The sequence below is a fragment of the Solanum lycopersicum genome, chromosome 7 (assembly GCF_036512215.1).
Source record: "Solanum lycopersicum chromosome 7, SLM_r2.1".
NCBI lineage: Eukaryota > Viridiplantae > Streptophyta > Magnoliopsida > Solanales > Solanaceae > Solanum > Solanum lycopersicum.
The window spans coordinates 64,522,753-64,545,132 of record NC_090806.1 but is presented as its reverse complement, the minus strand read 5'-3'; the positions used below and the strand labels follow the sequence as shown (position 1 = coordinate 64,545,132).

The window sequence follows — 22,380 nt, the reverse complement described above, 5'->3', positions numbered from 1 at the left end:
TACCCATTTAAAATTATTAATAGTATACCTAGTAACAAACATAAATCAATAATTCATTATCAATAAATTAGTAGTAACATTTTTAACAAAAATTATCAATTTTAATTCGATTTCGAGAAAAACCTGAACTTATAATGACGTGGCTAAAATAGTGTCCACTAACCCTAGTTCTAATAATGAACTGGTTCTGGAATCTTCCACAGTTTTCTCGACTCTGTTAGTTTTTGCATTTTCCGGTCTTCTCCTGCACTTTTCCTTCTCTTTTTTTCTCCGCAAATTCATATACTGAAGCAATCTTCAAGAATCATTTTTCTTCAAAAACCCAAATTTCTCAAACTGAAGAAAAGGAAGAGAAACGAAGCAGTAGTAGAGAAGATGGGGGTTGATTATTACAAAGTATTGGGTGTTGATAAGAACGCTACAGATGATGATTTGAAGAAAGCTTATAGAAAACTTGCCATGAAATGGCATCCGGATAAGAACCCACAAAACAAAAAAGAAGCTGAAGCTAAGTTCAAACAGATCTCTGAAGCGTATGATGTATGTTTTCCAATTTTCCTTGTGGGTTTTTTGTTTAAAGTTTCAATCTTTATTCGTTTATAGTCTAATGGGGTTCTGAATCTTGGTTTAAATGCTGATTAATTTGAGGGTTTAGAATGTTTAGTGTTTATAATCTTGCAAAAAGAATGATCGGTTTTGTGTTTTCTTGGAACCTAATTTGTATGTTTTTGTTGATATGAACTTGTATAGGTTAACTTAATTGTTGGATTGCTTTGTTCTTAATCAATCACTTGTTTGAATTCTGAATTCACCAAGCAAATGATCTCATTCTTTTAGATCCGAACCATTTTTCATAATTTGGTAGTTTTGTGGAGGTTCGAATTGAATTTAGGGTTTATTGATTTTTAATTTGGTGTACGTTTGATGTGTTTGAATTGTGTAACTATCAATTATTACTGAAGAAAAGCACTTATATCACAAAATTTTATAGTTGAAAGGTGTAGGAAGAAAAGATTGAAAGATCACTAGTGATAGGTTTTATGTTTTTGTTGTTAAAAAAAATCACTTGTGATAGGAAACAGTTTTTCGCAGCTCGAAACTAGAGGCAGAACCCGGATATGAAGTTTATTAGTTTTGGATTCTAAATTTATATAATCTTTTACGTATTCGATGCATGTTTAAGAATAAATGCAATCTTTGAACCAAAGCTACAACTGGCACTGTCCTTGAAACATTATTGTGAAGTAGGGATTGATGTTTTCATTTGCAGCAAGTATCTGAACTGGCGAATCTGATTCCAATGATTTATCTTTACAGATTCTCTTTTATTGGTGTTATTATTAGATATTATATGACTTGAATGTTAAATAGATGACTATTGTGTTTCTGCATTATATTTACTAGGTGCTTAGCGACTCCCAGAAAAAAGCTGTGTATGACCAGTATGGTGAAGAAGGGCTCAAGGGCGGGGTACCACCACCTGGAGCTGGTGGTCCTGGTGCCGGTTCAACCTACTTTTCTACTGGGGATGGCCCTACTTCATTCAGATTCAACAGTAGAAATGCTGATGACATATTTGCTGAATTTTTTGGCTTTTCTACTCCATATGGACCTGGAGGGGGTAGGGGCTCAAGGTTTGGTAATATGTTCACTGATGATATATTCGCAGCATCCTTCGGTGAAGGAGGAGGAGGTGGTGGTGTTCCAATGCATTCATCAGTCCCAAGGAAAGAGGCTCCGGTACAACAGAACTTGCCTTGTAATCTTGAGGATCTCTACAAGGGTACCACCAAAAAGATGAAAATTTCTAGAGAAATTGCCGATTCGAGTGGGTAAGTATCAGGTTCTTACAATTCGTTTTACTGGTCAAGGTTAATCACTTCTTATGTTGACTTCAATTTTCTACTTAGAAAATTGCATTGGGCAAGTAATGGGGGTGTTCATACAGTCTGGTTAGTGTCTTGCCTTGCTTGTCCATCAAATGTGGAACTTCAATTGTCTTCTGGCAATGTTGCACTTTTGGATGAATGATTATTTGAAATTTCTGGGATTTGAACATGAGATCTCATGGCTCTCAACCACTTCATTGACCACTAGTCCATACCCTTGGGTGCCCTTTCTATTTCTTCGCAAGTGTCTGGAAAATATTGAGGATAATGGAATGCTTGGGGTAGTAGTTTTCTTATGTCATTAATTTTGAGAGATTTGAAAGATTAGGGTAGGCAGCCACTAATGCTTGCATTTGGGTAGGCTGTCTGCATCACACCCTTGTGGTGTGGCACTTCTCCAGACTTTGAATGGATGTGGGAGGCTTTGTGCGCTGGGCCGCTGAGGGTAAACCTGTTGATTATTCCCTTGTTAGTTGCGAATTGCTTTGATTTTCCTTTTAGAACATGAAGTCTTTGATAAGTTACTTGTGCCATTTTGTGACTATTTAGCCAGTCAAATCTTGTCTAGTTGAAATAAGAGTACTATCATGCATGATTACAGTTTGAGCTACGATCGATAAAGCCTAGATGTAGTGATATTGCATTTTAGGTCGAGTTGGGTCCTTCAAATTCATTTATATTGAAAGCTGTAAGTGAATATAACGTCTTTGAAATCTCTGTAAGGAAAATTTTGAGGTCAATTTCTTGAGAGTCTGAATACACATTGTTGTCTGTCAAGTGTCATTAAGTTGACTTATTTCCTGTGTCTTTGCACTAGTTATTTGTCGTATCAGGATGCATTTCCGATTTAATCATTTGCGCTCTGAATTCCATTTGAGGCTCTCATTTTAAGTGGTTGTTTCGCCAGTGGCTTTACTAGATTTACTCACATTGTGCTTTTGATATCTGTTTGTCTACTGAACTTATCCTGTATCCTTGTGTTGGGTGCAGCAAGAGAATTGTGCAAGAGATTCTGACAATCGAAATTAAACCTGGGTGGAAGAAAGGTACAAAGATCACCTTCCAAGAAAAAGGGAATGAGCAGCCAGGTGTTATACCAGCTGATCTGGTCTTCATAATAGATGAGAAACCTCATAAGGTTTTCTCGCGTGATGGAAATGACTTGATTGTCACACAAAAGATTCCTTTGGCTGAAGCTTTAACCGGTACTACTGTCCAACTCACTACTCTGGATGGAAGGAACTTAACAATTCCAATCAACAACGTGATTCAACCAAATTATGAACATATCGTCCCAGGTGAAGGCATGCCGCTTCCAAAAGATCCGTCAAAGAAAGGGAATTTGAGGATCAAGTTTGACATCAAGTTCCCTGCTCGTCTCACTGTGGCTCAGAAATCTGGTATCAAAGAGCTGTTGGGTTCTTGAGCTTTATGCACAACTCTGGTGCTGGTCTTGTTCTGTGTAAATATTTTCTTTAAACCATTTGGAGCTATGGGATGGGGCGTTGGTTTAGGCTCGTAGGCGAGTCTCTTTCGTAGCATAGTAGAATTTTGTTTCTGTTTATTATGGGTATTGTTCAGTATATCCATTCAACAACAGGCAATACATTTACTTTTTTTGGAATAAGTCTTGAAAATTCACAGGCCTTTTGGTTGTTGAATCATTAGTGATATCTCACATGTTGTCTGTTATGAATGTTTTCAGCAATAGAGAGATTGGATTTAAGTTAACTGCATGTGTGAATTTCTTGATGAAATTGAATTCTTCAAGTGTACCAACCCTCCTTTACTTTGCAACCTGTGAGTATCGATGACATTCGCGGGTTAAGAACGCTAGATATATTACTTAACGCTAGATATATTACCACATTAAGTTACTTGCCATGTAATAGTAATACATATGTTAAGTGTAAAGAGAAGCACTGTACTATTTTCAAGTTGGATGCTAACTATAAACAGTTAGAATTAGAACTAATGATCCTTTCATAACAAACATTGGCGCTCTTCAACTGTGTCAACGCGAGCACTGATTGAAAGACGCCTTTCGCGCTCATGAGAAGAAAATACCTTTGGGTTCAATAACTGTTGTCAATCACTATACTCGGATGATGATTCTGAATCTTTATTTGGGGTTTCAACAAGATCTTCATCCATAAATCTGTCCCCCTCATCATCGGACTCGCCATCAAAGTATCTTTGGACGTTTTTATTGGCCAATCCATCTTCCTCGTCCTCTTCATCATGGTCATCCTCGTAATCACCAATACCATCTTCAGCAGTTTCAGTATAACGTTGGCTGATGTTGTAACTCACACTGGTTGATGCGTGATCATTTCTACCACTGAAAGAACCGTAGTCAGCAACCATTAAGTCTTCATAATCATTGACGGTTGTTTGGCCTTTATAATCTTCACTTCCTGATGTTCCAGAATCACTGTCGTTATCAGGCGCCTCAAATTGAGGTGTTTCTTCATCTTCAACATCATTCCAATCTTGCTGACTGGTGATGGGCACTTCTTCGGGCGAAACTTCTTCCACATTCTTGACTGGCTTTTGTCTATTACGAACTGAGCGACGACCTCTTTTACGTCTTCCTTTGCCGCGGTCTTGACCTTTCCAGGCAGGAAGGTGGCCTAGTCTGTCACTGTTCTTTGTTGAACTTCTCTGCGCAGAGTCAGATCTGGATGCATTGACTTTTCTCTGAGATTTGCCTCCATGGACGCGACAATGAGCTCCTCCTCTTACACGATTACGCCCTTGTCCTGAATTAGCATGTCCGCTTCCTACCTTAACTGAATAATCTGGTTCTAGCTTTTCATATTCACGAGCTTCAGCAGATATAACCCTCGTAGCTCTCTTCACTTGAGCATAGTTGGTTTTAAACATCTGAGGCATATATGGAAAAATTCAATGTGTGAATACGAAGTCACCAAGCAGAAGCTTAAAAAAGACCACTAGAGCAGAAAAAGAGCCATCAGAACATATATGTGACGTGTGCAGGCTAAGAATCCAAAATTGTTATTTAGTGCAAAAACAAAATGGTCCTTCTGAAACACAACATCAGATGTTCAAAGTCACCCACAAAACCCACTTTTTATAAGAACTTGGAGGTTGAAACCAGCAAATCATTGTCCATAATTGGGACAAAACTGGCGTAATCTAAAACATTATCATGGATTCAACAAGGGGAATGTTTCATGAAATCATAATCGGGGGTTCAAGCGGAAGAAATATTGGATTGATGCAAGAAAAATGAAATCCTTGAAATAAAATTACTCTTCCAAACATTCCTCAAATCTGATGAAACAGCTATCTATTAGGTCAGAACAACAGTATGAGAAGAGCTTACAGTGAAATCTGCAGATTCTTCATCTTTCAGAGATTCAGCTTTCTGCTGCTGTGTATAACAGAGGGAGCAATCAAGTTCCATAAGCCTAAGTGCAACAGCAGATGTTGTGTGAGGAACCCAAGGTAACACCGCCACCATCCCATCAAGATTCGAGTTGCTAACAGCACCCAACAACTCATTTGTAGTTTCATAATTTGATATCAAATATTCCCTCTTGATGGCACCTTCCAATAATGTCAGAATCTAAGAGACACAGGAGAAGATGGTTAATGTTATTCAGATATAGAGAACTTCTACAGCAAATGTGCAACAAGAACCAATTAACAGAAGAAAAGACAACAATAAGGTCAGACAGGGTGTTTCTTTATGTTCGTGATATGCTAAAGTAGTTTTATGTTGCTCTGACTCCTCAAAAATGTCAACGGGTGTGTTAGATACTCCAAAGTAGTGCATTTTGGAGAATCCAACACAGGTGTGGCAACAATTTGGAGATCCCGAGCAACATAGCACTCGGTAATGTTTTGTCTTTCTCTAACATTTTTGATGAAGAATCTCTCAGTAAATATTGATAAGCTAATAATTCCAGTTGATATGCATGATTAGCAACCAGGAAATCTCGTGTGTAAAAACTAGAATAACTATAGACAACAAGAGGACCTGAAGGAGGTCGCCAGCTGCTGAAGCAATATGCAACTTTGTACCCCAAGATCTTCGATATAATTCTGACCAAACAGGCTGAAGAGCCTCAGGAGGGATACAGGCCTATAAAACAAATATCACCTTCCATGAAATCAAAAGCACATATAGAAGAGGTCACAAGCAAAATGTTCTTTCAGAAGTCGATACAGAAGCCAGAGACTAGATCCAATGATGCAGGGAAGAGTATGTTACCTCCACTGAAGCTAACTGCGCTCTTAGCAATCTAACACGAAGAGGAGGTAATGAGTCCATGATACACAGAGGCCAAAATAGATCCTCCAATTTCTCTTTGCATAGAGCTACATGCTCCAAAAAGTATGAACTCTTTGTCGGACTGAATGTCCTATGACAAGAAGGGCAGTGTTTATCTTCCAAGAAGTATGTGTCATGGCAATTATTACAAGTACTGATCAAATTTTCACATCTCATCCTTCCATACTTCCTTGCACATAGAAACTGGGGATGAACACATTCTTCCCACATCCACTTCTCTAGATCAGCATATCTCCTCAAGGCATCAGAGTCCTCCATTTTGTTCCTTCCAAACCCAAGAAGAAAGGAAGTTGAAGGTTCTGAAGTTTCCTGGTTTGATAAACAGATTGTGCTCTTAGAGCCACCAGTGTTTGAACAATAATCAATGCTAGGTACTGTTTCAGAGGTATGCTCTTTCACGGAGTCATCAAGTTCCACTTCAGTGTACTTATGCTTCCTAACAGTTGCCTTGAAAGTTGCTTCAATATTTTGAAGCATTGAATGCAAATGAGATTCTCTAATTCCACGAATATCCAAAGAAGCCATTAAACAATTGAAATCCTACACGTAAAAGAAAGAGACTTTATCATAAATAAATATACATATAGATATGAACCTTGATCATGAGCCTCTATAGCATGTATAGTAGCTTAAAAATACAACCTCTAACAGGGTAAGAAAAGGGTAAACATAATCCAGAAATCACTTTCTGAAAGACCAAGGAGAAAAGGATGTGGCAAGGACCCTCCACCCGCCATTAAGGATGGTGGTTTAGTTGGTTCCTGGACAGAGGTGTTTGGTTTGGGTTTTACCACAAAAAAAAAAAGTGTGGGTGGGAGGAAGGGGTATTATTGATAATGCACATAAATCCAAATGAGGTAAGGTGAAATTAGTCCCCTCAAAACATATAATGGTAACTAATGGCATAACTCTTGCACAAAAACTGCGATGCAGAAAGTTGAAATAGCACTTGAATATTATACCTTTTCAGAATCAATTAGCCTCCATCTACCATCACGTAACTCCACAAAAATCCTGCCAGAGCCTGGATCATTTCGAGAGGGTGATGTGATAAACTGCCAGTACCGATTACGTCTGCGATCTTGACCAAGGGGCAGAGACCGATAAACGAATGTCTCTTCCGCCCTATGGCCAATATAAGCTTTCAGCTGGGAACGCGACTTTTCGGCAACATAAGCAAAATGCTGGGGCTGTGAATTATCCTGACCTCCATATGTCTCTTGCATTTGGCAAGTCTTTTCTACAGCAACATTACTAGGATTATTGGGTTCATCTGGCAATTTATGCATGGCTTCTTGCTGAAGTGAAGGTATGTCTGCCACTTCATTGTGACCAACAGCATGCAATGGACTTTGCCTTGCCTCCATGGAAGTAACTGAGCAAATTTGTTCAGTGTTGCTTCTAACTGATGGATATTGTACCTTCAGTAAGAACTCCTCCTTGAAACGACGTTTATCGAGCTGTGCCTCTGCCCAAATCTGCTTCTTCAATGCAGATGCAGCTTCCAGTCGCTCCTGAAAAGATTTCAAAACTAAGTTCATAAATAGGAAAATTGATAAGAAAAGAATACAAGACATCATTATCAACAAACCTCTAATATAAGGCGAACGGAATTCCCCTCATTTGCAATACCAATTAAGGCAACAAGCGCATGAAGGCGCTCTTCAACAGTGAGATCAGAGTACTCCCCTTCCATAAGCCCTTGAACCCATCTTTGACCAGCATTGTTTTCATCAATGACTGTATCTTCTTGATCAAGATTAACTGCTTCAACACCACTTGCAGTCGATTGATCACCAGCAGTTGCTTTTAACTCCCCGAAATTTACTGAATGCATCATTGCGGTTGAATTCTGCATACAGAGATCTTCCGGTGTCTGAGTCAAGTCAAAACTAGAACTCCGTCCATCAGTTCTATCGATTTTTTGAGTCTCAGGAGTCTCTGCAAATTTTAGCTCGGAGACTAAATCATCAACTTCAGGATCATCAGCCGCATCACTTTCAAACTCATCATCCCTTTCAACCTCTTTCTCAACATCCTCTGTTTCTTCTCCATTCACATACTCATTTTTAAACATTCGAATTTTTTCCCTAGCTGCGGAGAGAATGGCATTAGCATCACCAGGATCTTTCCTGTAAGGATCACGTACACAATATGTCGAAGGAGCTGTTCTCTCGAAAAGCTTTGTATCCCTCGATAATGCAGCAGAAATAGATGCTTCAGGTGTCTTGCTGGTTCTCAGATCCCGAAGACCAGATTTCTTCACCCAAAAAAAAAAAATTATATATATATATATATATAAGTCAGCTAAAAGAACAACAGGAAACAGCATCACATGATCACCAAATTACCTAAATCCTTCACCAACTTCCAGATAATAAGGTTCAGCAAAAGTACCTGAATCTTTTCAGCAACATCAAGGATATTAAGGCCCTTACTTCCCTCAAGTGAAAGAACGTGAAATGCTGCAAATTTGACTGTTCCAGGTGTCAATCGATGCCTAGATCTCCGCAAATTAGAGAAGCCCCTCTCTTGCATTTTGGCAACGGCTTTCTCAGCAGCAACTCCACTTCGTAAGTTGGAAATGATATCTGCCCCATTATTACACTGTAGCAGCAACCAAGTTGGAGGTGACATGATAAGAAAAACCACATGAATGAAAAGGAAAAGAAATCACATGACCAGTGAGTTTAACAAGTTAGATCCAACTTGTTCTGAAAACTCCGAAGGCAAAATGCATAAACTGGGCATCAGAAGCACCTAGTATTGCCTGGGCTAGGTGGAACATGTTATCTAATACTTATACTGGTGGGAGGTAGCGGGCACCTAGTGAAAATACTTGAGGTTTGCACAAGATAACCCCGACACAGCATTATAAGTAAAAAGAAATACCTAGTATACTAGAGTGTTGAGCACTTCTCTTACATGATTAGAAAACACTACATACCAAACATATGTATAGTTTTATTTTTTCTTATTTTAGACTTTTGAGATAAGTAACCCCCATAAGATGCATTCAAAATCAGCGCATCAGTCAATTGAGGCAATCGATCATAATGTTTGCTAAATTGCTTGAAACTATTGAAAATCCAATAAAATTACTGAAATAAAGCTCATCAACAGCCTTCTAAGCTAACTGGTAGAGCAAGTTTTTTGTGCCACTACTGCAATCAACTGGCATTTAATATGCTGAATTTGGCACTAGTCTCTCTACCTTCACAAGGTAGGGGTAAGGTTTGCATACACTCTACCCTCCTCAGACCCACTTGTGGGATTTCAGTGGGTTTGTTGTGGTTGGCAGACCAATTTCTTGTGGAGGAAGTGAATAAAAGGAAAAGGAAAATCATACCTCATTTTCATCACGTGGATAAGCTGGTTCAACACTTTGTTTCTTTAGCTTGGGTCCAAAACCAGCAGAAAGTGCAAACTGCCGCAGTATTTCAGGCCACGTCAGGGCATTCAAGTGGCTCTGCCAACTTCTTATGTCAAAACCCCATGCATATGCCTGTTACAAAGTACATGACTAAAACATTTCACAATGATGGGCAACAAAACACATCACATTCCTAACCAGACAAGCACCAAAAACCAATAACATGAACAATCTACCCCTTCGACTATATCAGGGTGTCCGCCTCCAGGATTCACATTTGGGTTTGCTCCTACTGCACTGGCAGGTGTTCTAGCAACATCTTCAATATCTTTTATTATCAATTTGAGAAGAGCAATATGTATTTCTGCGAGCAGCCTTGGATCCTGAAAGTAGGGTGTCCGAATATTATATCTATGCAATTAATCTGGAAAATTACAAAATTATAGATCCAAAAGAAAAAGACTTAACTTACATAATCATGGAATGCTTGTACAAACTCATCCAAAGTGAATGGCCAGAGATGGAGAACATCCGAAAAAGTAATTAAGAATCTCCAAACCTGAAGAGAGGAAGGACAAAAGATATACTTAGAAAATGTCCCTATTCATAAACCCAAGCAACCCCAGATGCTTATAGGGCTAATTTCACCATATAATCTGGTTGAGAAATAATTCTGTAGGAGCTACATGGTTTTCATTTGACTCCAGTCCACATACAAAAATTTTAGTGCTGATGGGAAGAATACAATGAATATCAACAGAGTAATGTCCACGAAATACAAGATTTTTACCTATGGGCGCTCAATTAGTTATCTTTGCTCTTAATAACCCTTGCCTTCCAAAATGTTATCAGCCAATTCAAACATTGTAAAATGTTGACATTTTAGGATGGACTTGTTTCAAAATTAGGTGGAGATCTCCACAGCACCACCACAGACCAAACAAGAGCTCCACTCCTCAAAATAAAATGATAAATAAAACAGAACTGTGTGTTTTAATTAAGAAGAAGATGGTAAATGGTCTCACCATAAAAAGATTACCCACATCCTCCTCAGAGCATGTCCATGGCTCAACTTCAAATGGCTTTCTCAAGCAGACACTCTTTGGTGGAAATTCATTGAGCAAATCTGAAGAATAAATTAATTTTGGATACTTAGCATCCTGAATAGAGAGAACAGTTAAAATAGAGGAACCACAAGTAACAATCAATATTGGTCTGAAACCGGGGGGGTTCAATTGCTCTCAAGATAATTCAAAATATAATAATATATCCCCCTGCATTTGTAAGTGTACATTTCAAGAAACATATGAACTAGATTCATACAACTGCATAAGTCATTAGAATCAACTTTGAGTCAGACAAGGCTTAATGTTCACAAAATAACAAACCATTGACCGAACAGAGAATGTTTCTTTTTGAGTTCATTTCTGATCAAAAGGGAGGAGCAAAATCTTTGTCATTTGGACTTCTCATATATTTTTTCAAAACATGAAACATGGAAGAAAGAATAGTGAATATAGTTCATCAGTTTCGACTTTTGAGTAAAGAGTGCTCATTCGAATGCAAACGGAGTATTTCAGTACATAATAAGTCAGTGAGCATGTCCATCAACTGTATCTGAAAAGGGCATAAGATACTAATACTCAAAAACCATCCACTCTCTCTAACCATAAACTAAAAAGGAAATACAGAATTAAAATAAAAGGAGAGAGAGAGAAACTCAGTTTCTATTGAAAGAAAGACATCAATAGCCACAACTATGCTTTCATCCACAGGGAAAAGAATGAAAGGAGTGTCAGAAATTCCGTGGAAATAAAAGATTCACTTATCATAATGAGGTTGATATCCCTATACCCCATTTATATGACTCTTTTATGTTGAACATGCCAAGCTGTACTTTCCCGGATGGTATAATTTACAAAACTTACACAAGTTTAAGATTCTCTTTTTCCAGTAAGAGAATTCAAATTCAATTAGTTTGAACTCGATCTCATGTTTACTGTATCCAACTAATTACTACATATAATATTTTCTTCCCCTCCTCTTTATGTAATAGACAAGTTGAAATAACATCTCAAACTATGCACCAGTAAAATAATGTCATATGAAATGGGATGGGAAGGAATATTCAGTAGTAAAGATGAGAGCATTCTTTTCATGAAATAACAGAACTGACGAAGTCCACAAAGACATGAAGTCACACATATGACTGAAAAGAACATTCAACAGCAGATAAAGGGTCTGGGGTCCAGGGAAAGGCTGAACCACGTGGGTCTTTTGCATGCACCCTTACCTTGCATTTCTTCAAGAGGCTGTTTTTCAAGCTTATTTTTCAGGTAGTAGCAAGTAAATTTCTGATCAATATACAAGAACAAACTTCTACTACAGGTTAAGCATATGTTATGGGAACTACCTCTAAATGCTTCTAGATTTTGTAGAGTTTCACTGTCAAGTGACAATGTTGAGGGCGAACCCTTCTTTGAGGCTGCTAGCTCCATCAATTCCAGACGTTCATCTTCAATTAATTCTGTTGATTCTTTCGCTATTCTTCGGGCATTAGCCCTTACGTTAGCCGCTTTAAGCCTTGCAACCTCCTTCTCTCGGCGCATTTCTTCTTTAAGCCTCATTCTCTCTGCCTACAGGAAGCAAGGGAGGAAACAAACTCAATATTCTGCCTAAAACTATCAAAAGAGGCATGCCTCTAATAAGGAAATTTCAAAATGAATTACTTTCATAGACTCTTTCTGCAAAAACTTCTGTCTTCGTTCCATCTCACGCCTTTGCTCACGCTGATACCTCTCTTCCTCACGCAGCTTTTCGCGGAGCAGTCTTTCTTCCTCTTTCCGCCTTTCCCTGTCCTGTCTTTCCATATCTTTCCTCATTTGCTCTTCTCTCTGCAGATAAGCAATTATTAGGATTTCAAGTATTAGGACCACTCAAATGTCAGGTTGGAGGTTAGGTAATCTGGGAGCTAGAAAAAAGAAGCTATGCAGAACTATCCTTTTTTGGGAGGGTTTTATGGGGAGAGAGAGAGAGGTAGGAGATAATTTCTAATTAATTGAATATCTCAGGTCAAAGTCATAAATTATGTTATGTTACATTTACATCTGATGCAAGCAAAACATACCTTTATTTTTGGGTTAAAGCCAGGATGAGATCCTCGACTGTTGTATATATAGTAGATACATAAAACAGAGGAGGGAATATCCTAGCCTCTGCTATACAACACAGTAACACATACCTCTGGTATAGATAATTGCCCAGTTGATGGAATGCTTATACTGTATACAGAGTCTAGACTTTTTGTAGATTAGCACCATATTGACGTAGCATTCATGAGTTATTTTATGTACCAAAAGAATAAAATGATTGCAAGTAAATAATGCATTCATCCAACTATCGAAAAGAACATTTTGTGATGAATAGGAGGAGAGACCTTTCTTTGTAACATGTCTTGCTTCTCAAGCTCTTTCCGGATCCTCTTCTCATGGGCCTCCACTTCTCTTGCGATTCTTGCCTCTTCACTCTGCAAGACACATAGGTAAACAACTATAAAGGCCAAAACATAAGCAGAGAAACAGCTCTTACCAAGAAAGATAAAATTTGTTCAAAGATTATTGTTCACCTCTTTAAGGAAAATTTTAAAAGATAAATTACAAAATTTTCATATTCAGACAGGAGTAAGGTAACAGGTTATTTTTTTAACAGGTGACAACACGTGTATAAACAGAACGTAACACTGACGGAGGCTGTACAAATTGTAAAAGAATATTAGCACTATATCCAAAAGAAGAAGAAGAAGAAGAAGAATAGATATCTGCTGAAACCTTTCGCTTTCTTTCCAACCGTTCCTCGTCATGGATGACTCTTTTATCAGAAGACATAAATGGACTCTCCAACGCCATCATTGGCTGACCACTATAACTAGCCTCCACTTCAATGTTCACAAGAGATCTTTGTGGAACAGCCTCGACCTCAGCAGAAGCTGGAGATATGTGACCCTGCCTCCCTTGAGGCAGAAGATTTAAAGTCGGGATCAGACCAGGAATACTGCATCCAGAGGCCACTTGCTCACTTCCATGAATAAATGACCTCCCAGTTGATAAGATGGCTCTGGTGCTCTGAACTTCAGTTGAACGGTAATGATGAGATGGTACAGATTGTTCATAGCTATCGCTTCTATTTGATGGTTGCTCTGGAAGAAACTGGTATTCACGCAAAGTCCTTGTGGTACCCTGGCATGAAATTTCTGAATTGTTAATTCTCCTCCACTACTGTAGGAGTTATTCTAAAATATACATATCACTAAAAATCCTCGTCATCTGAAACAAAAGATGATATACCTGATAAACATATAAATCCTCTTTTCCTTTATAATTTCTCTAGCTCCAAATTTTTGTTATTTTAGAAATATACAACAGCAAGCATTTTACATGCCTTAAACTAGCCCTTAACTATGATACGGTCTTCTTTCCTTCATCAGCTTGTGACTCTTTTCACCTTTTCGCTTTGAATTATCCAGGAATCAGCAACTGAGGATAGTTAAATCAATCATGCTAAATAAATTTCAATCACAAGTGTCCAAGTAGTTTACAGAACCTGAACCTTTTATTAATTACTCCAATCACATAACCATATGTAACAGAAGTAAAGTACGCACATTTTTTAGTGAGGACCCCACGAATGACGTCACTACAACAGTCATAAGGTTCTGAATTGAAGAGGAACCAAACTAGTGGAAAATTAAAACATCTAATCTATGAAGAAGGAAAAAAGTAATGAAGGCACAAAACATGTTGAACAACCCATGTACTGTAACCTAAAATACAAGCGTACTCCTGATTTCACTTCTCTATGTCTAGATTGAGTCTAGCACATCAAGACTAGAGACAGTGTCATTGAGTATAACTGATTACACCAAAAAAACTAAAAAGTAAAATGCAGATTAGTTTAACATTCTGCACATTGTTCTCTATGCTCTCAAAACATATTGAGTTCCGTTCTTTCCAAACTATACTGCATTTTGCTTTTAGTTTAGCCCCCAAGATAATTCTCCACCTACCTCTGTCCTTAGCATGTACACCTGCTTCCTCCCAGCATAGTAATGCCTCAGCCATCTTCTTGGGCATTGTCCAGGAGATGCCTTTGAGGCTTAGGAATATTCACCACAACTGATGGTGTACTTGTAATGTAAAAATAGATGGCTAACAGTCTCAAACACCTGGAACACACGGTTCTCTCTTCATAACATTGTCCTGTGTAAGGACTGCTTCCTTAACCATTAACCAGACAAAATAGGAGACTTCGTGAGAAACCAATGTTTCATACCGTAACAATATTTATAAGGAAGAGCAAGTGGTCTACTACAACAACAACAACAACATAACCAGTGTAATCCACAAGTGGTCTACTAAAAGAATATTTATAACTATCTTCCATGCTTTTGACTAATACCCGTGTCCAGGTCAACCTGCACGCACCTCGACTAATTCTGCCAAACATGCTACCTTAACCCCGCAAAGGTACCAGGTAACTCTATCTACCAAAGTTGGGCTGATGAGGAGAAATCACCTAGTGTTTTTGCCCCCCTTGGGAATTGAACATACACCTGATGATTCTCAACCCACTTCATCACTAGGCCTGAGGCACCACCTTTGTGTGCTTATCTTCCATGTTTTTTAGTTGATACAAACGTTGAGTGACTTCATTTTATTTTTTTGAGTCAGTTGTATGACTTCATGAGTTCATTTTTCATCACACCTCTAACCAGACTTACTAATTGTTTCATAAAAAGATCCTAACATTGTTAACACATATGGATTGGAATAAGCAAGTGAAGAGGCTGACCTTGATTGCATTAACATCTGGTCTCTCATAGATTTGAGCTTCAAAAGGTCGTCCGGCTGGTTTGTGCTGCATGGCTGCCACTGTTGCATGCAGAAAGAAAAACACTCATCAACTTTAAACATACCTTCACAACATAGGGGCCACATTGTAAAAGAATATACAACAGAGCAAGATAACCAACAGAAATGAAGACCAAGGAAGATTAACCACAAAACATTCTTTACATTCTCAGAACTAGCAGGAGCATATCAACTTGCAAAAACCCAAATATACATGACACTGGTGAACCGATACATTCACAAAATTTAATATAGTGTATGTCAATCCAACTTAAGCCCCTCAAGAAAATCACATGTCTTTTAAGTTTATCAGTGTTCATCGAATGGAGGCTCCAATTACTTCCCTTGGTGGCTAGGGCCTGAAAAGCAATTACAGCTCTCTCTCTCTTTTTGGGTTTGAAAAAAGTAATATGGAAAGAAAACAGTTAAACAGGCAAATCAACAACAAATTCTTCAAAAAGTATAATTCCTGCAAATCCTAAAAAACCAACACACAAGCAACTAATAATTGTTCCCAGTGGTTCGTGTATAGTCCACACAAGGTTTCTTTTTCTCAAGACGAATTTTCTATTAGTACTTCTCACCACAAGAAGTTAAAACAGCTTGTAGTATTTTTGATGGAAGGTAAAGGGACCAAGAAAAAACTTGCAAAAAAAAATTCATGAGAAAATTGGAAGCCAAAGAAATCAACTATATCTTTTTTTTTATAAGTATATTACAATTATAATTTAATCATATGCTTTAAGTAATCAGTCGGGAATAGTTTCAGCAGCAAGGTTGAGGCCAAAGGAGCACTTAGTTCTCCCGCATTTACCTTATTTACCATTTTCTTAGCAGGTGATCCATGTTTGGTCTTTTTAAGTCACCTGACCTGGCTGATGGGGTTTTGCAATAGGTGGTCTAGAGTATGTGCACAACAAGACCATGCCCTAGCTTTGGACACATTGTGGATGATTCTAAAGCTCTAATTTCTTCTTCTGAAGTTTCTAATTTAAATGTTGATACAAGAAGGTGAACAGAAGGGGGAGGCCTAGCCTGGTTCTTTTTTGTCTTCCTTAGCATATAGTAGGTCACACGAATGATTACTTTGTATTCACTTTTTCCAATATCTAAGCAAGCAAGGGATTTGTACTCCCTCTGACTGAATTTGTATGACACATTTTCCTTTCTAGTCAGTCCTAAAAAGAATGGTATAGTTCGTTATTTGACAAATATTTAATGAGGCTACCAACATTTTAGCCATGTTGGGTCCCACTAATTTGGCAACAAGTCCTCAAAAGTGTACTCTTTTTTAAAAATAGTTTTGGAACATTGTGAAGTCTTCCTCATACTTCTTAAACTTCGTGCCAAGTCAAACTACATCACATAAATTGGGATAGAGGAAGTAGTATAGTTTGTACTCCCCTGTTTCAAAAAAATGGTGACTTTACCTTTTGATTTTATTTCAAAACAAGTAGTGTTTTACATAATCAAGAAGAATTAAGTATTTCTTCCAAAATTACCGAAATTTTAGTACACTAAGTTTTACACCATTAAAGAACCACTTCTTTCTTCAAGGCATTTGATTAGGGGTAAGATAGTAAAACACTTCTTATTTTCTAGGACTGAATAGTTATCTTAAGGGGTATATCCAAGCTAAAAACACCACTTATTTTGAAACGGAGGGAGTTATACTTTGTCCCCAGACCCCATTGTGTTGCACAAACTATTTATACAGTTTCACAACTATTCAGGAACACTTTGGAGAGACACAAAAGCACACGCTGCAGGTATATATCGTACTACAACTTTGTAATTTCCTAACAAACAGCCAACAAGAAGAGTTACAGGAGAAGAAGTTATTTTCCACTCCTTCCCAACTAAGAACCGCCTAAAGGCTGTTAATAGGATTGGAAGGAAAAACATAAATGGGAAACTCAAGATGAAAACTTAAGAAGAATGGGCAGTCTACGGGAGTTCCAACTTTAACTGGAACAGAAAACAAAGTGGAACTCAACAATGCAAATCAAGGTGTTGTGTCCTATTTCTTGATTAAAAAAGAATGCAAATTGTGCGGCACAATTTGTGCCATAAATGAAAGAAGAGCGCAAAGACAAAGCAACAAAAACGCTTAAGATGCCTAAATTGTGCCATAAATTATGATGGTTGAACTGATAGGTGCGGAAACTGTACTTGAATTCAGCACATAAGAATTTTTATTTTTTTTTGAGAAAGTTAACATTTGCACTTGAGAATTTTTACTATTTTCCTTTTTTACTTGTCCATTTTGACAAATCAAGAAAGGAAATTTTTTACCTCTTATACCCTCAATTAATTAATTTTGGAAAAGGTACAACTTGAAAATCTTAAATTTTTAATTCATCCACTTCATAAAATGGTAAACTCACTATGTCAATGATTGATTTCTTAAAAGGTGTGCCAATTCAAAAGTGGACAAGTAATGAGAGTCAGAGGGAGTATAATTTTGTTTGATGGAACAGATAATGCTGTGCAGATTGCTTAACAACTTTTGGCTTCATTTTTTGTAGGTTTATGCAGAACATTGCTATACAGCATGCCAAACCACTTTTGCTGCCTCTTTCATACCAACACTTTGGGAAAAAAGTCATATGTCCTTATGCATGTTTCAAGAAGTTTAATCATTGTTAACAAACCACTTCAGTTGCATAAAGGTTAAAAATGAAATGGAGAACAAAGTCAAATTACTTGTATCTACAAAGAGGAATTACTTGGAGATGGGCCAATATGAAAGCAACAACACTTAGTGCCAGTTTGGATTAACTTATTTTAGGTGCTTTTGGCTTTTACTTTTTTGTTTTCGAGATGTTTGGAAAGGTTAAAAGTGCTTCTAAGCACTCACTTTTCGGCTAATCTTTAAAAAAATAAGCCAAAAGTAGGGTATCCTCTACCTATGGCTTTTAGCTTTTTTGACTTATAAGTTACTTATTATAAGCCCATCCAAACAGGCCATTACTTTTAAAACAATGGCACAGAAATTTCAGCAGCAGGAGTATAGCGTCATCCACATTAGAAAGGCCCCTTTTTTTTCTGATCAGTATCTTCAGTCGACAGAATAGAATCAGAAATATCAGAAAACAATTTGATAGGCAATATAGTATGAATTTGAGGAATAGAGGTCCAATGCCATAAACATACCAAAGGGAATGGAAGTAAATTAATACATCCTAGCACATTTAACTATCATCAGTGTAACAATACGAGCAGAAATATCACAGAACACTTTGATCGACTAGTCATCAAACTTCATGCAATTCCAAGGAGACAAACAAATAAGCATGGGAAGTAAATTTACCAATTGGTGCACCAAATGCACCAGGTGGCAAGGGATCAAACTCCATTCCCAGAATAGGTCCGTCTTCCCTTAATGGCTCCCCCAACTGCGCTTCCACAAATGCAATAGCCCGAAGCTCGGATATAGCTTGAGGTGGCTCATAATATCTCTTCAAAGTTGGCATTTCAGGTCTAAACCTAGGAACTGCAGTTCCAGGTCGATGAACAACTCGCTGATGGAGCTGTTGTTGCACCTGCAAGTCCATGAGACCAATCGGACTTGCTCTTGAACCAGAACCAGAGACATGATCCTTCCCAATTTCACCACTCACTGCCATCTCATCCCCTTGTCCACCAGAAGAAATCATTGCTGCAGGTGAAACTTCTTCCTTCTTCTGCCGCTTCACTGGCGTAGCTTTCCTGTCCTTGAGCCTCCTATGGCAGAACCACATCTGCAGTTGCCTATCAGAGAGGCCTAATTTTACTGACAACTCTGCTCTCAATGCTTCTGAGGGATAAGTATCAGCTACACAATTAAAAAAATTAACTCAACCCCATTAATTTGCAGCCTATAACTCTAAATGCAACAAGTAAACATCTATACCTAATCAATAATTATAACAACAACAACATATCCTGTATAATCCCACAAGTGAAGTGGGGTCTAGGTGGGGTCCTAAGGACAGAGTGACCACAGACCTTACCCCTCCAGCGTTAGGAGACAAATAAGTTGTTTCCGATATACCCTTGCTATAAGTACTAAAAAATTAACAATATAAAAACACTATAACACCCAACAATCTATCGAAAACCAAAATGGGGAAGATTAAGAAAAAGATTGACAAGAGCAAGAAAAACCCACTAGCATAAGTCTTCTCAAGAATCTCCAACTGAGAAGCAGTCTTCATTTTCCTCTTAACCTTAGGCTCCCCTTCTGGTACCTTCTTTTTTCCTGCATCACAACTTCCATTTACTCCAGCATCACTAGTGGCAGCAGCAGCAACGGCCATAGGAACATCAGCTTCTCCATTTCCACCACCATCAGACTCCATTTCAGCAACAAGATGAAATTTTTAACTTCCCCCAAATAAATTACACCTCAAATAATCAAAACCCAACTAAAAAATAGCAGCTGCCACCCTTACAACCCATCAAAATCCCCCTTTTTTTTGTTACTTCTCTCTCTAAATTAGGGTTAGAGCAGCTATAGAAAGAGAAAGAGGAAATTGGGGGTTGGTTGCTTTTGGTATTGACGAAAAGACAGAAAATTAAACACACCCACAAAGTATATTGAACTGAAAGCATTATCTATACACTCACACACTCTCTCTCTTGCCCCCCAAAAGTAAAATAAAGTCTAGCACCCTGTAAGGACTCTCTGATTGAGATGTGTGGTGAGATTTGCCTAAATATTGATAATAAATTAACTCTTTCTTGAAATTGATATAGTAGTAGTAATAATTATTAATGCCAACAGCATCTCTACAATTATACAAGTACTAATGACATTAAAGAACAAAGAAAAACTATGAACACAAAAACACAACTTTCTCTTTCTACTACTACTACTTATCTTATTATACCCACCCATCAAAAATCTAATCTTTTCTTGAAAATTGTTACACCCACATGATGAAAATATGAAATGAATATAGTTTATATTTGACTCTGTCATTCTCTGATAATAAAGAAACCAAAAAGGGGGGCAAAAAAAAAAAAGAATCTTTTTTTTTTCTTGGTATAAAATTCTTGGTGGGTATATATATATATATATATAGTATAAGGTTAGTATTGTCAGATTCTTTGAAAACCCAAAGTTTTGATTCACAAATGGGTTTGTGCTTTTGTGCTTTGGAAGTTTTTTTTTTTCTTCCTTTCTCTCTCTAAAAAAAAAAAAACACTTCTATTCTCTCTCTTCATATTCAAGGACCGACCGGTTTTTAATTTTTTTTCTTGTTATTTTGTTCGTTACTTTTTGTACTACGATCTGGTCGAGGATGTCAGGTGTGAGTAAATCGCTTTGGTGGAGAGTGTTGTACACTCGCTGTGATAGCCGTTGGATGGAGTTATTTGAGAGCGCGTGTAGGAGAGTGACGATAAGAGCGAATGGGGGAGAAGTTTCAGTTTATTTCCCGCATTATGAATATGGGACCCAGATAATTGGAGTCAGTTTTTGCGTTTTTTATCATTGAGTTTTTACGGCGTGTTAATCTTGTTTTAGATAAAATGTTAAGTAGATAATGGTTTGATTAATTAGTCAAAGGGGTCTTTAACTATATAATCCTTTCATACCTGTTTTCTTTTGGTCTCAGTTTGACTTGACATATTTCTAAAAAAGAAAATAATAATAATAATTTTATTACATTATAAATTATTTTATTTATTAAAAAAATAATTAATAATTATAAAATAATTAATTATTTCTTGATTTTTAGAAACGGACAAATAAATATGAACATATGTTTGTAATATATATAAAAAAGGTTTATATTCATAATAGTTTAAACATATATATCTCACATTGTACATTTAATCCGAATATATTCTTCTCATTATATTTTTTGTTCAAATATATTTTTTTCATTACATCATAACACAACTTTTTTCTTAATTTTCAAGAAAAAAATACATATGTCAAGCTCAAAATCAAATTACTCGCGTTCAATTTTAAATATGTTAATCCTTTAGAAAATTCGCTATTGCATTAGCCATTAATTAATTGAGCATGTTTACCAATATTTCTAAAAAATGCTTATTTTCAGATTCACTTTTTAAAATAGCTTACCGAAAAAAAGTTTTGAAAAAAAAAATTATATTTGGCTAAATTCATCTTTAAAGTGTTCTTTATAAGAAAGTTGTGTTTGACTTCTTTTTTTTAATTTGAGAGTCAAATTACGAGTAAAGACAAATATTAATATACTTTTAATATTAAAATAATTTTTTAGAGAAACTAGTTTAAACATCTATTAAAAAAATAAAATATTTTTTTATATTGAAATATGTATATATTAATTTTCAATCAATATTATACATCTTTTAAGGGTTGACATCTTTAATTGTTATTCTTTTTTTTTTCTAATCTTACAAAATATCGTTATTACATTCTCTTCGTTTTATAATTTGGTAAAATCATACATAAAATAATAATACGTAAACATAAAATAAAAAATAAAATTATAAAATGAAGCTTAACCATTAATTAATAAGATTATTGAATATATGGACCTTCTAGTCTTGAAAAAAAAAGTTCCTTTTAGCTTATTGCCAACCATAGAAAAACTATTTCGTTTTCTTCTATTTAAAAGCAATTTTATAAATTTGTCAAACACTTATATTTTTTTTTAAAATAAAAAAAATTCTCAAACCAAACGTATGAATTAACTATACATGTATATATGTAACTTTTCAGCATGAGTCAATTATGGCACCAGCAACATTAGACTCTTCAGCAAAATGAAATTATATAAAACTTAAGACGAAAACAAATCCAACTATATCATAAAAAATAATATGTTCAAGAACTTTGAAAACAAAAAGAAAAAAAAAACAGAAGGAATTTGTACATACCACCTACTTTTATGTCAAGTCTATCAAAAGTTA

General features: G+C 36.7%; 2 protein-coding genes across 2 annotated transcripts; one reads left to right on the top strand and one right to left on the bottom strand.

The window, feature by feature from the left end:
• Positions 1–269: 269 nt before the first annotated feature.
• On the top strand, positions 270–3,579 carry t19-8 (DnaJ like protein). The gene is given in 3 exon segments (NM_001246963.2): positions 270–540; positions 1,405–1,832; positions 2,880–3,579. Coding segments are annotated over 3 exon segments (1,029 nt in total). The 5' UTR covers positions 270–375; the 3' UTR covers positions 3,316–3,579.
• A 150-nt stretch (positions 3,580–3,729) lies between these two features.
• LOC101253299 (homeobox-DDT domain protein RLT2) lies at positions 3,730–20,725 on the bottom strand. The gene is made up of 18 exons (XM_004243334.5): positions 19,643–20,725; positions 18,803–19,306; positions 15,431–15,510; positions 13,411–13,818; positions 13,020–13,109; positions 12,313–12,477; positions 11,997–12,219; positions 10,609–10,709; positions 10,056–10,142; positions 9,820–9,966; positions 9,560–9,715; positions 8,608–8,817; positions 7,802–8,470; positions 7,173–7,724; positions 6,130–6,750; positions 5,896–6,000; positions 5,239–5,481; positions 3,730–4,775 (listed from the first exon to the last, which is right to left on the bottom strand). The coding sequence occupies exons 1-18, from the start codon at positions 19,830–19,832 to the stop codon at positions 3,978–3,980; spliced, it is 5,349 nt and encodes a 1,782-aa protein (XP_004243382.1). The 5' UTR covers positions 19,833–20,725; the 3' UTR covers positions 3,730–3,977.
• Between the last annotated feature and the right edge of the window lie 1,655 nt (positions 20,726–22,380).

What these genes read in the sequence shown, in the direction of transcription:
- LOC101253299 (XM_004243334.5), bottom strand. Translation starts at nt 19,832, where the DNA reads ATGGAGTCTGATGGTGGTGGAAATGGAGAAGCTGATGTTCCTATGGCC. An exon ending in ATGTGGGTAATCTTTTTATG is followed by an intron (nt 10,143 to 10,608) that starts GTGAGACCATTT and finishes TCCTCTCTTCAG; the next exon opens with GTTTGGAGATTCTTAATTAC. An exon ending in ACCCTGATATAGTCGAAGGG is followed by an intron (nt 9,716 to 9,819) that starts GTAGATTGTTCA and finishes ACTTTGTAACAG; the next exon opens with GCATATGCATGGGGTTTTGA.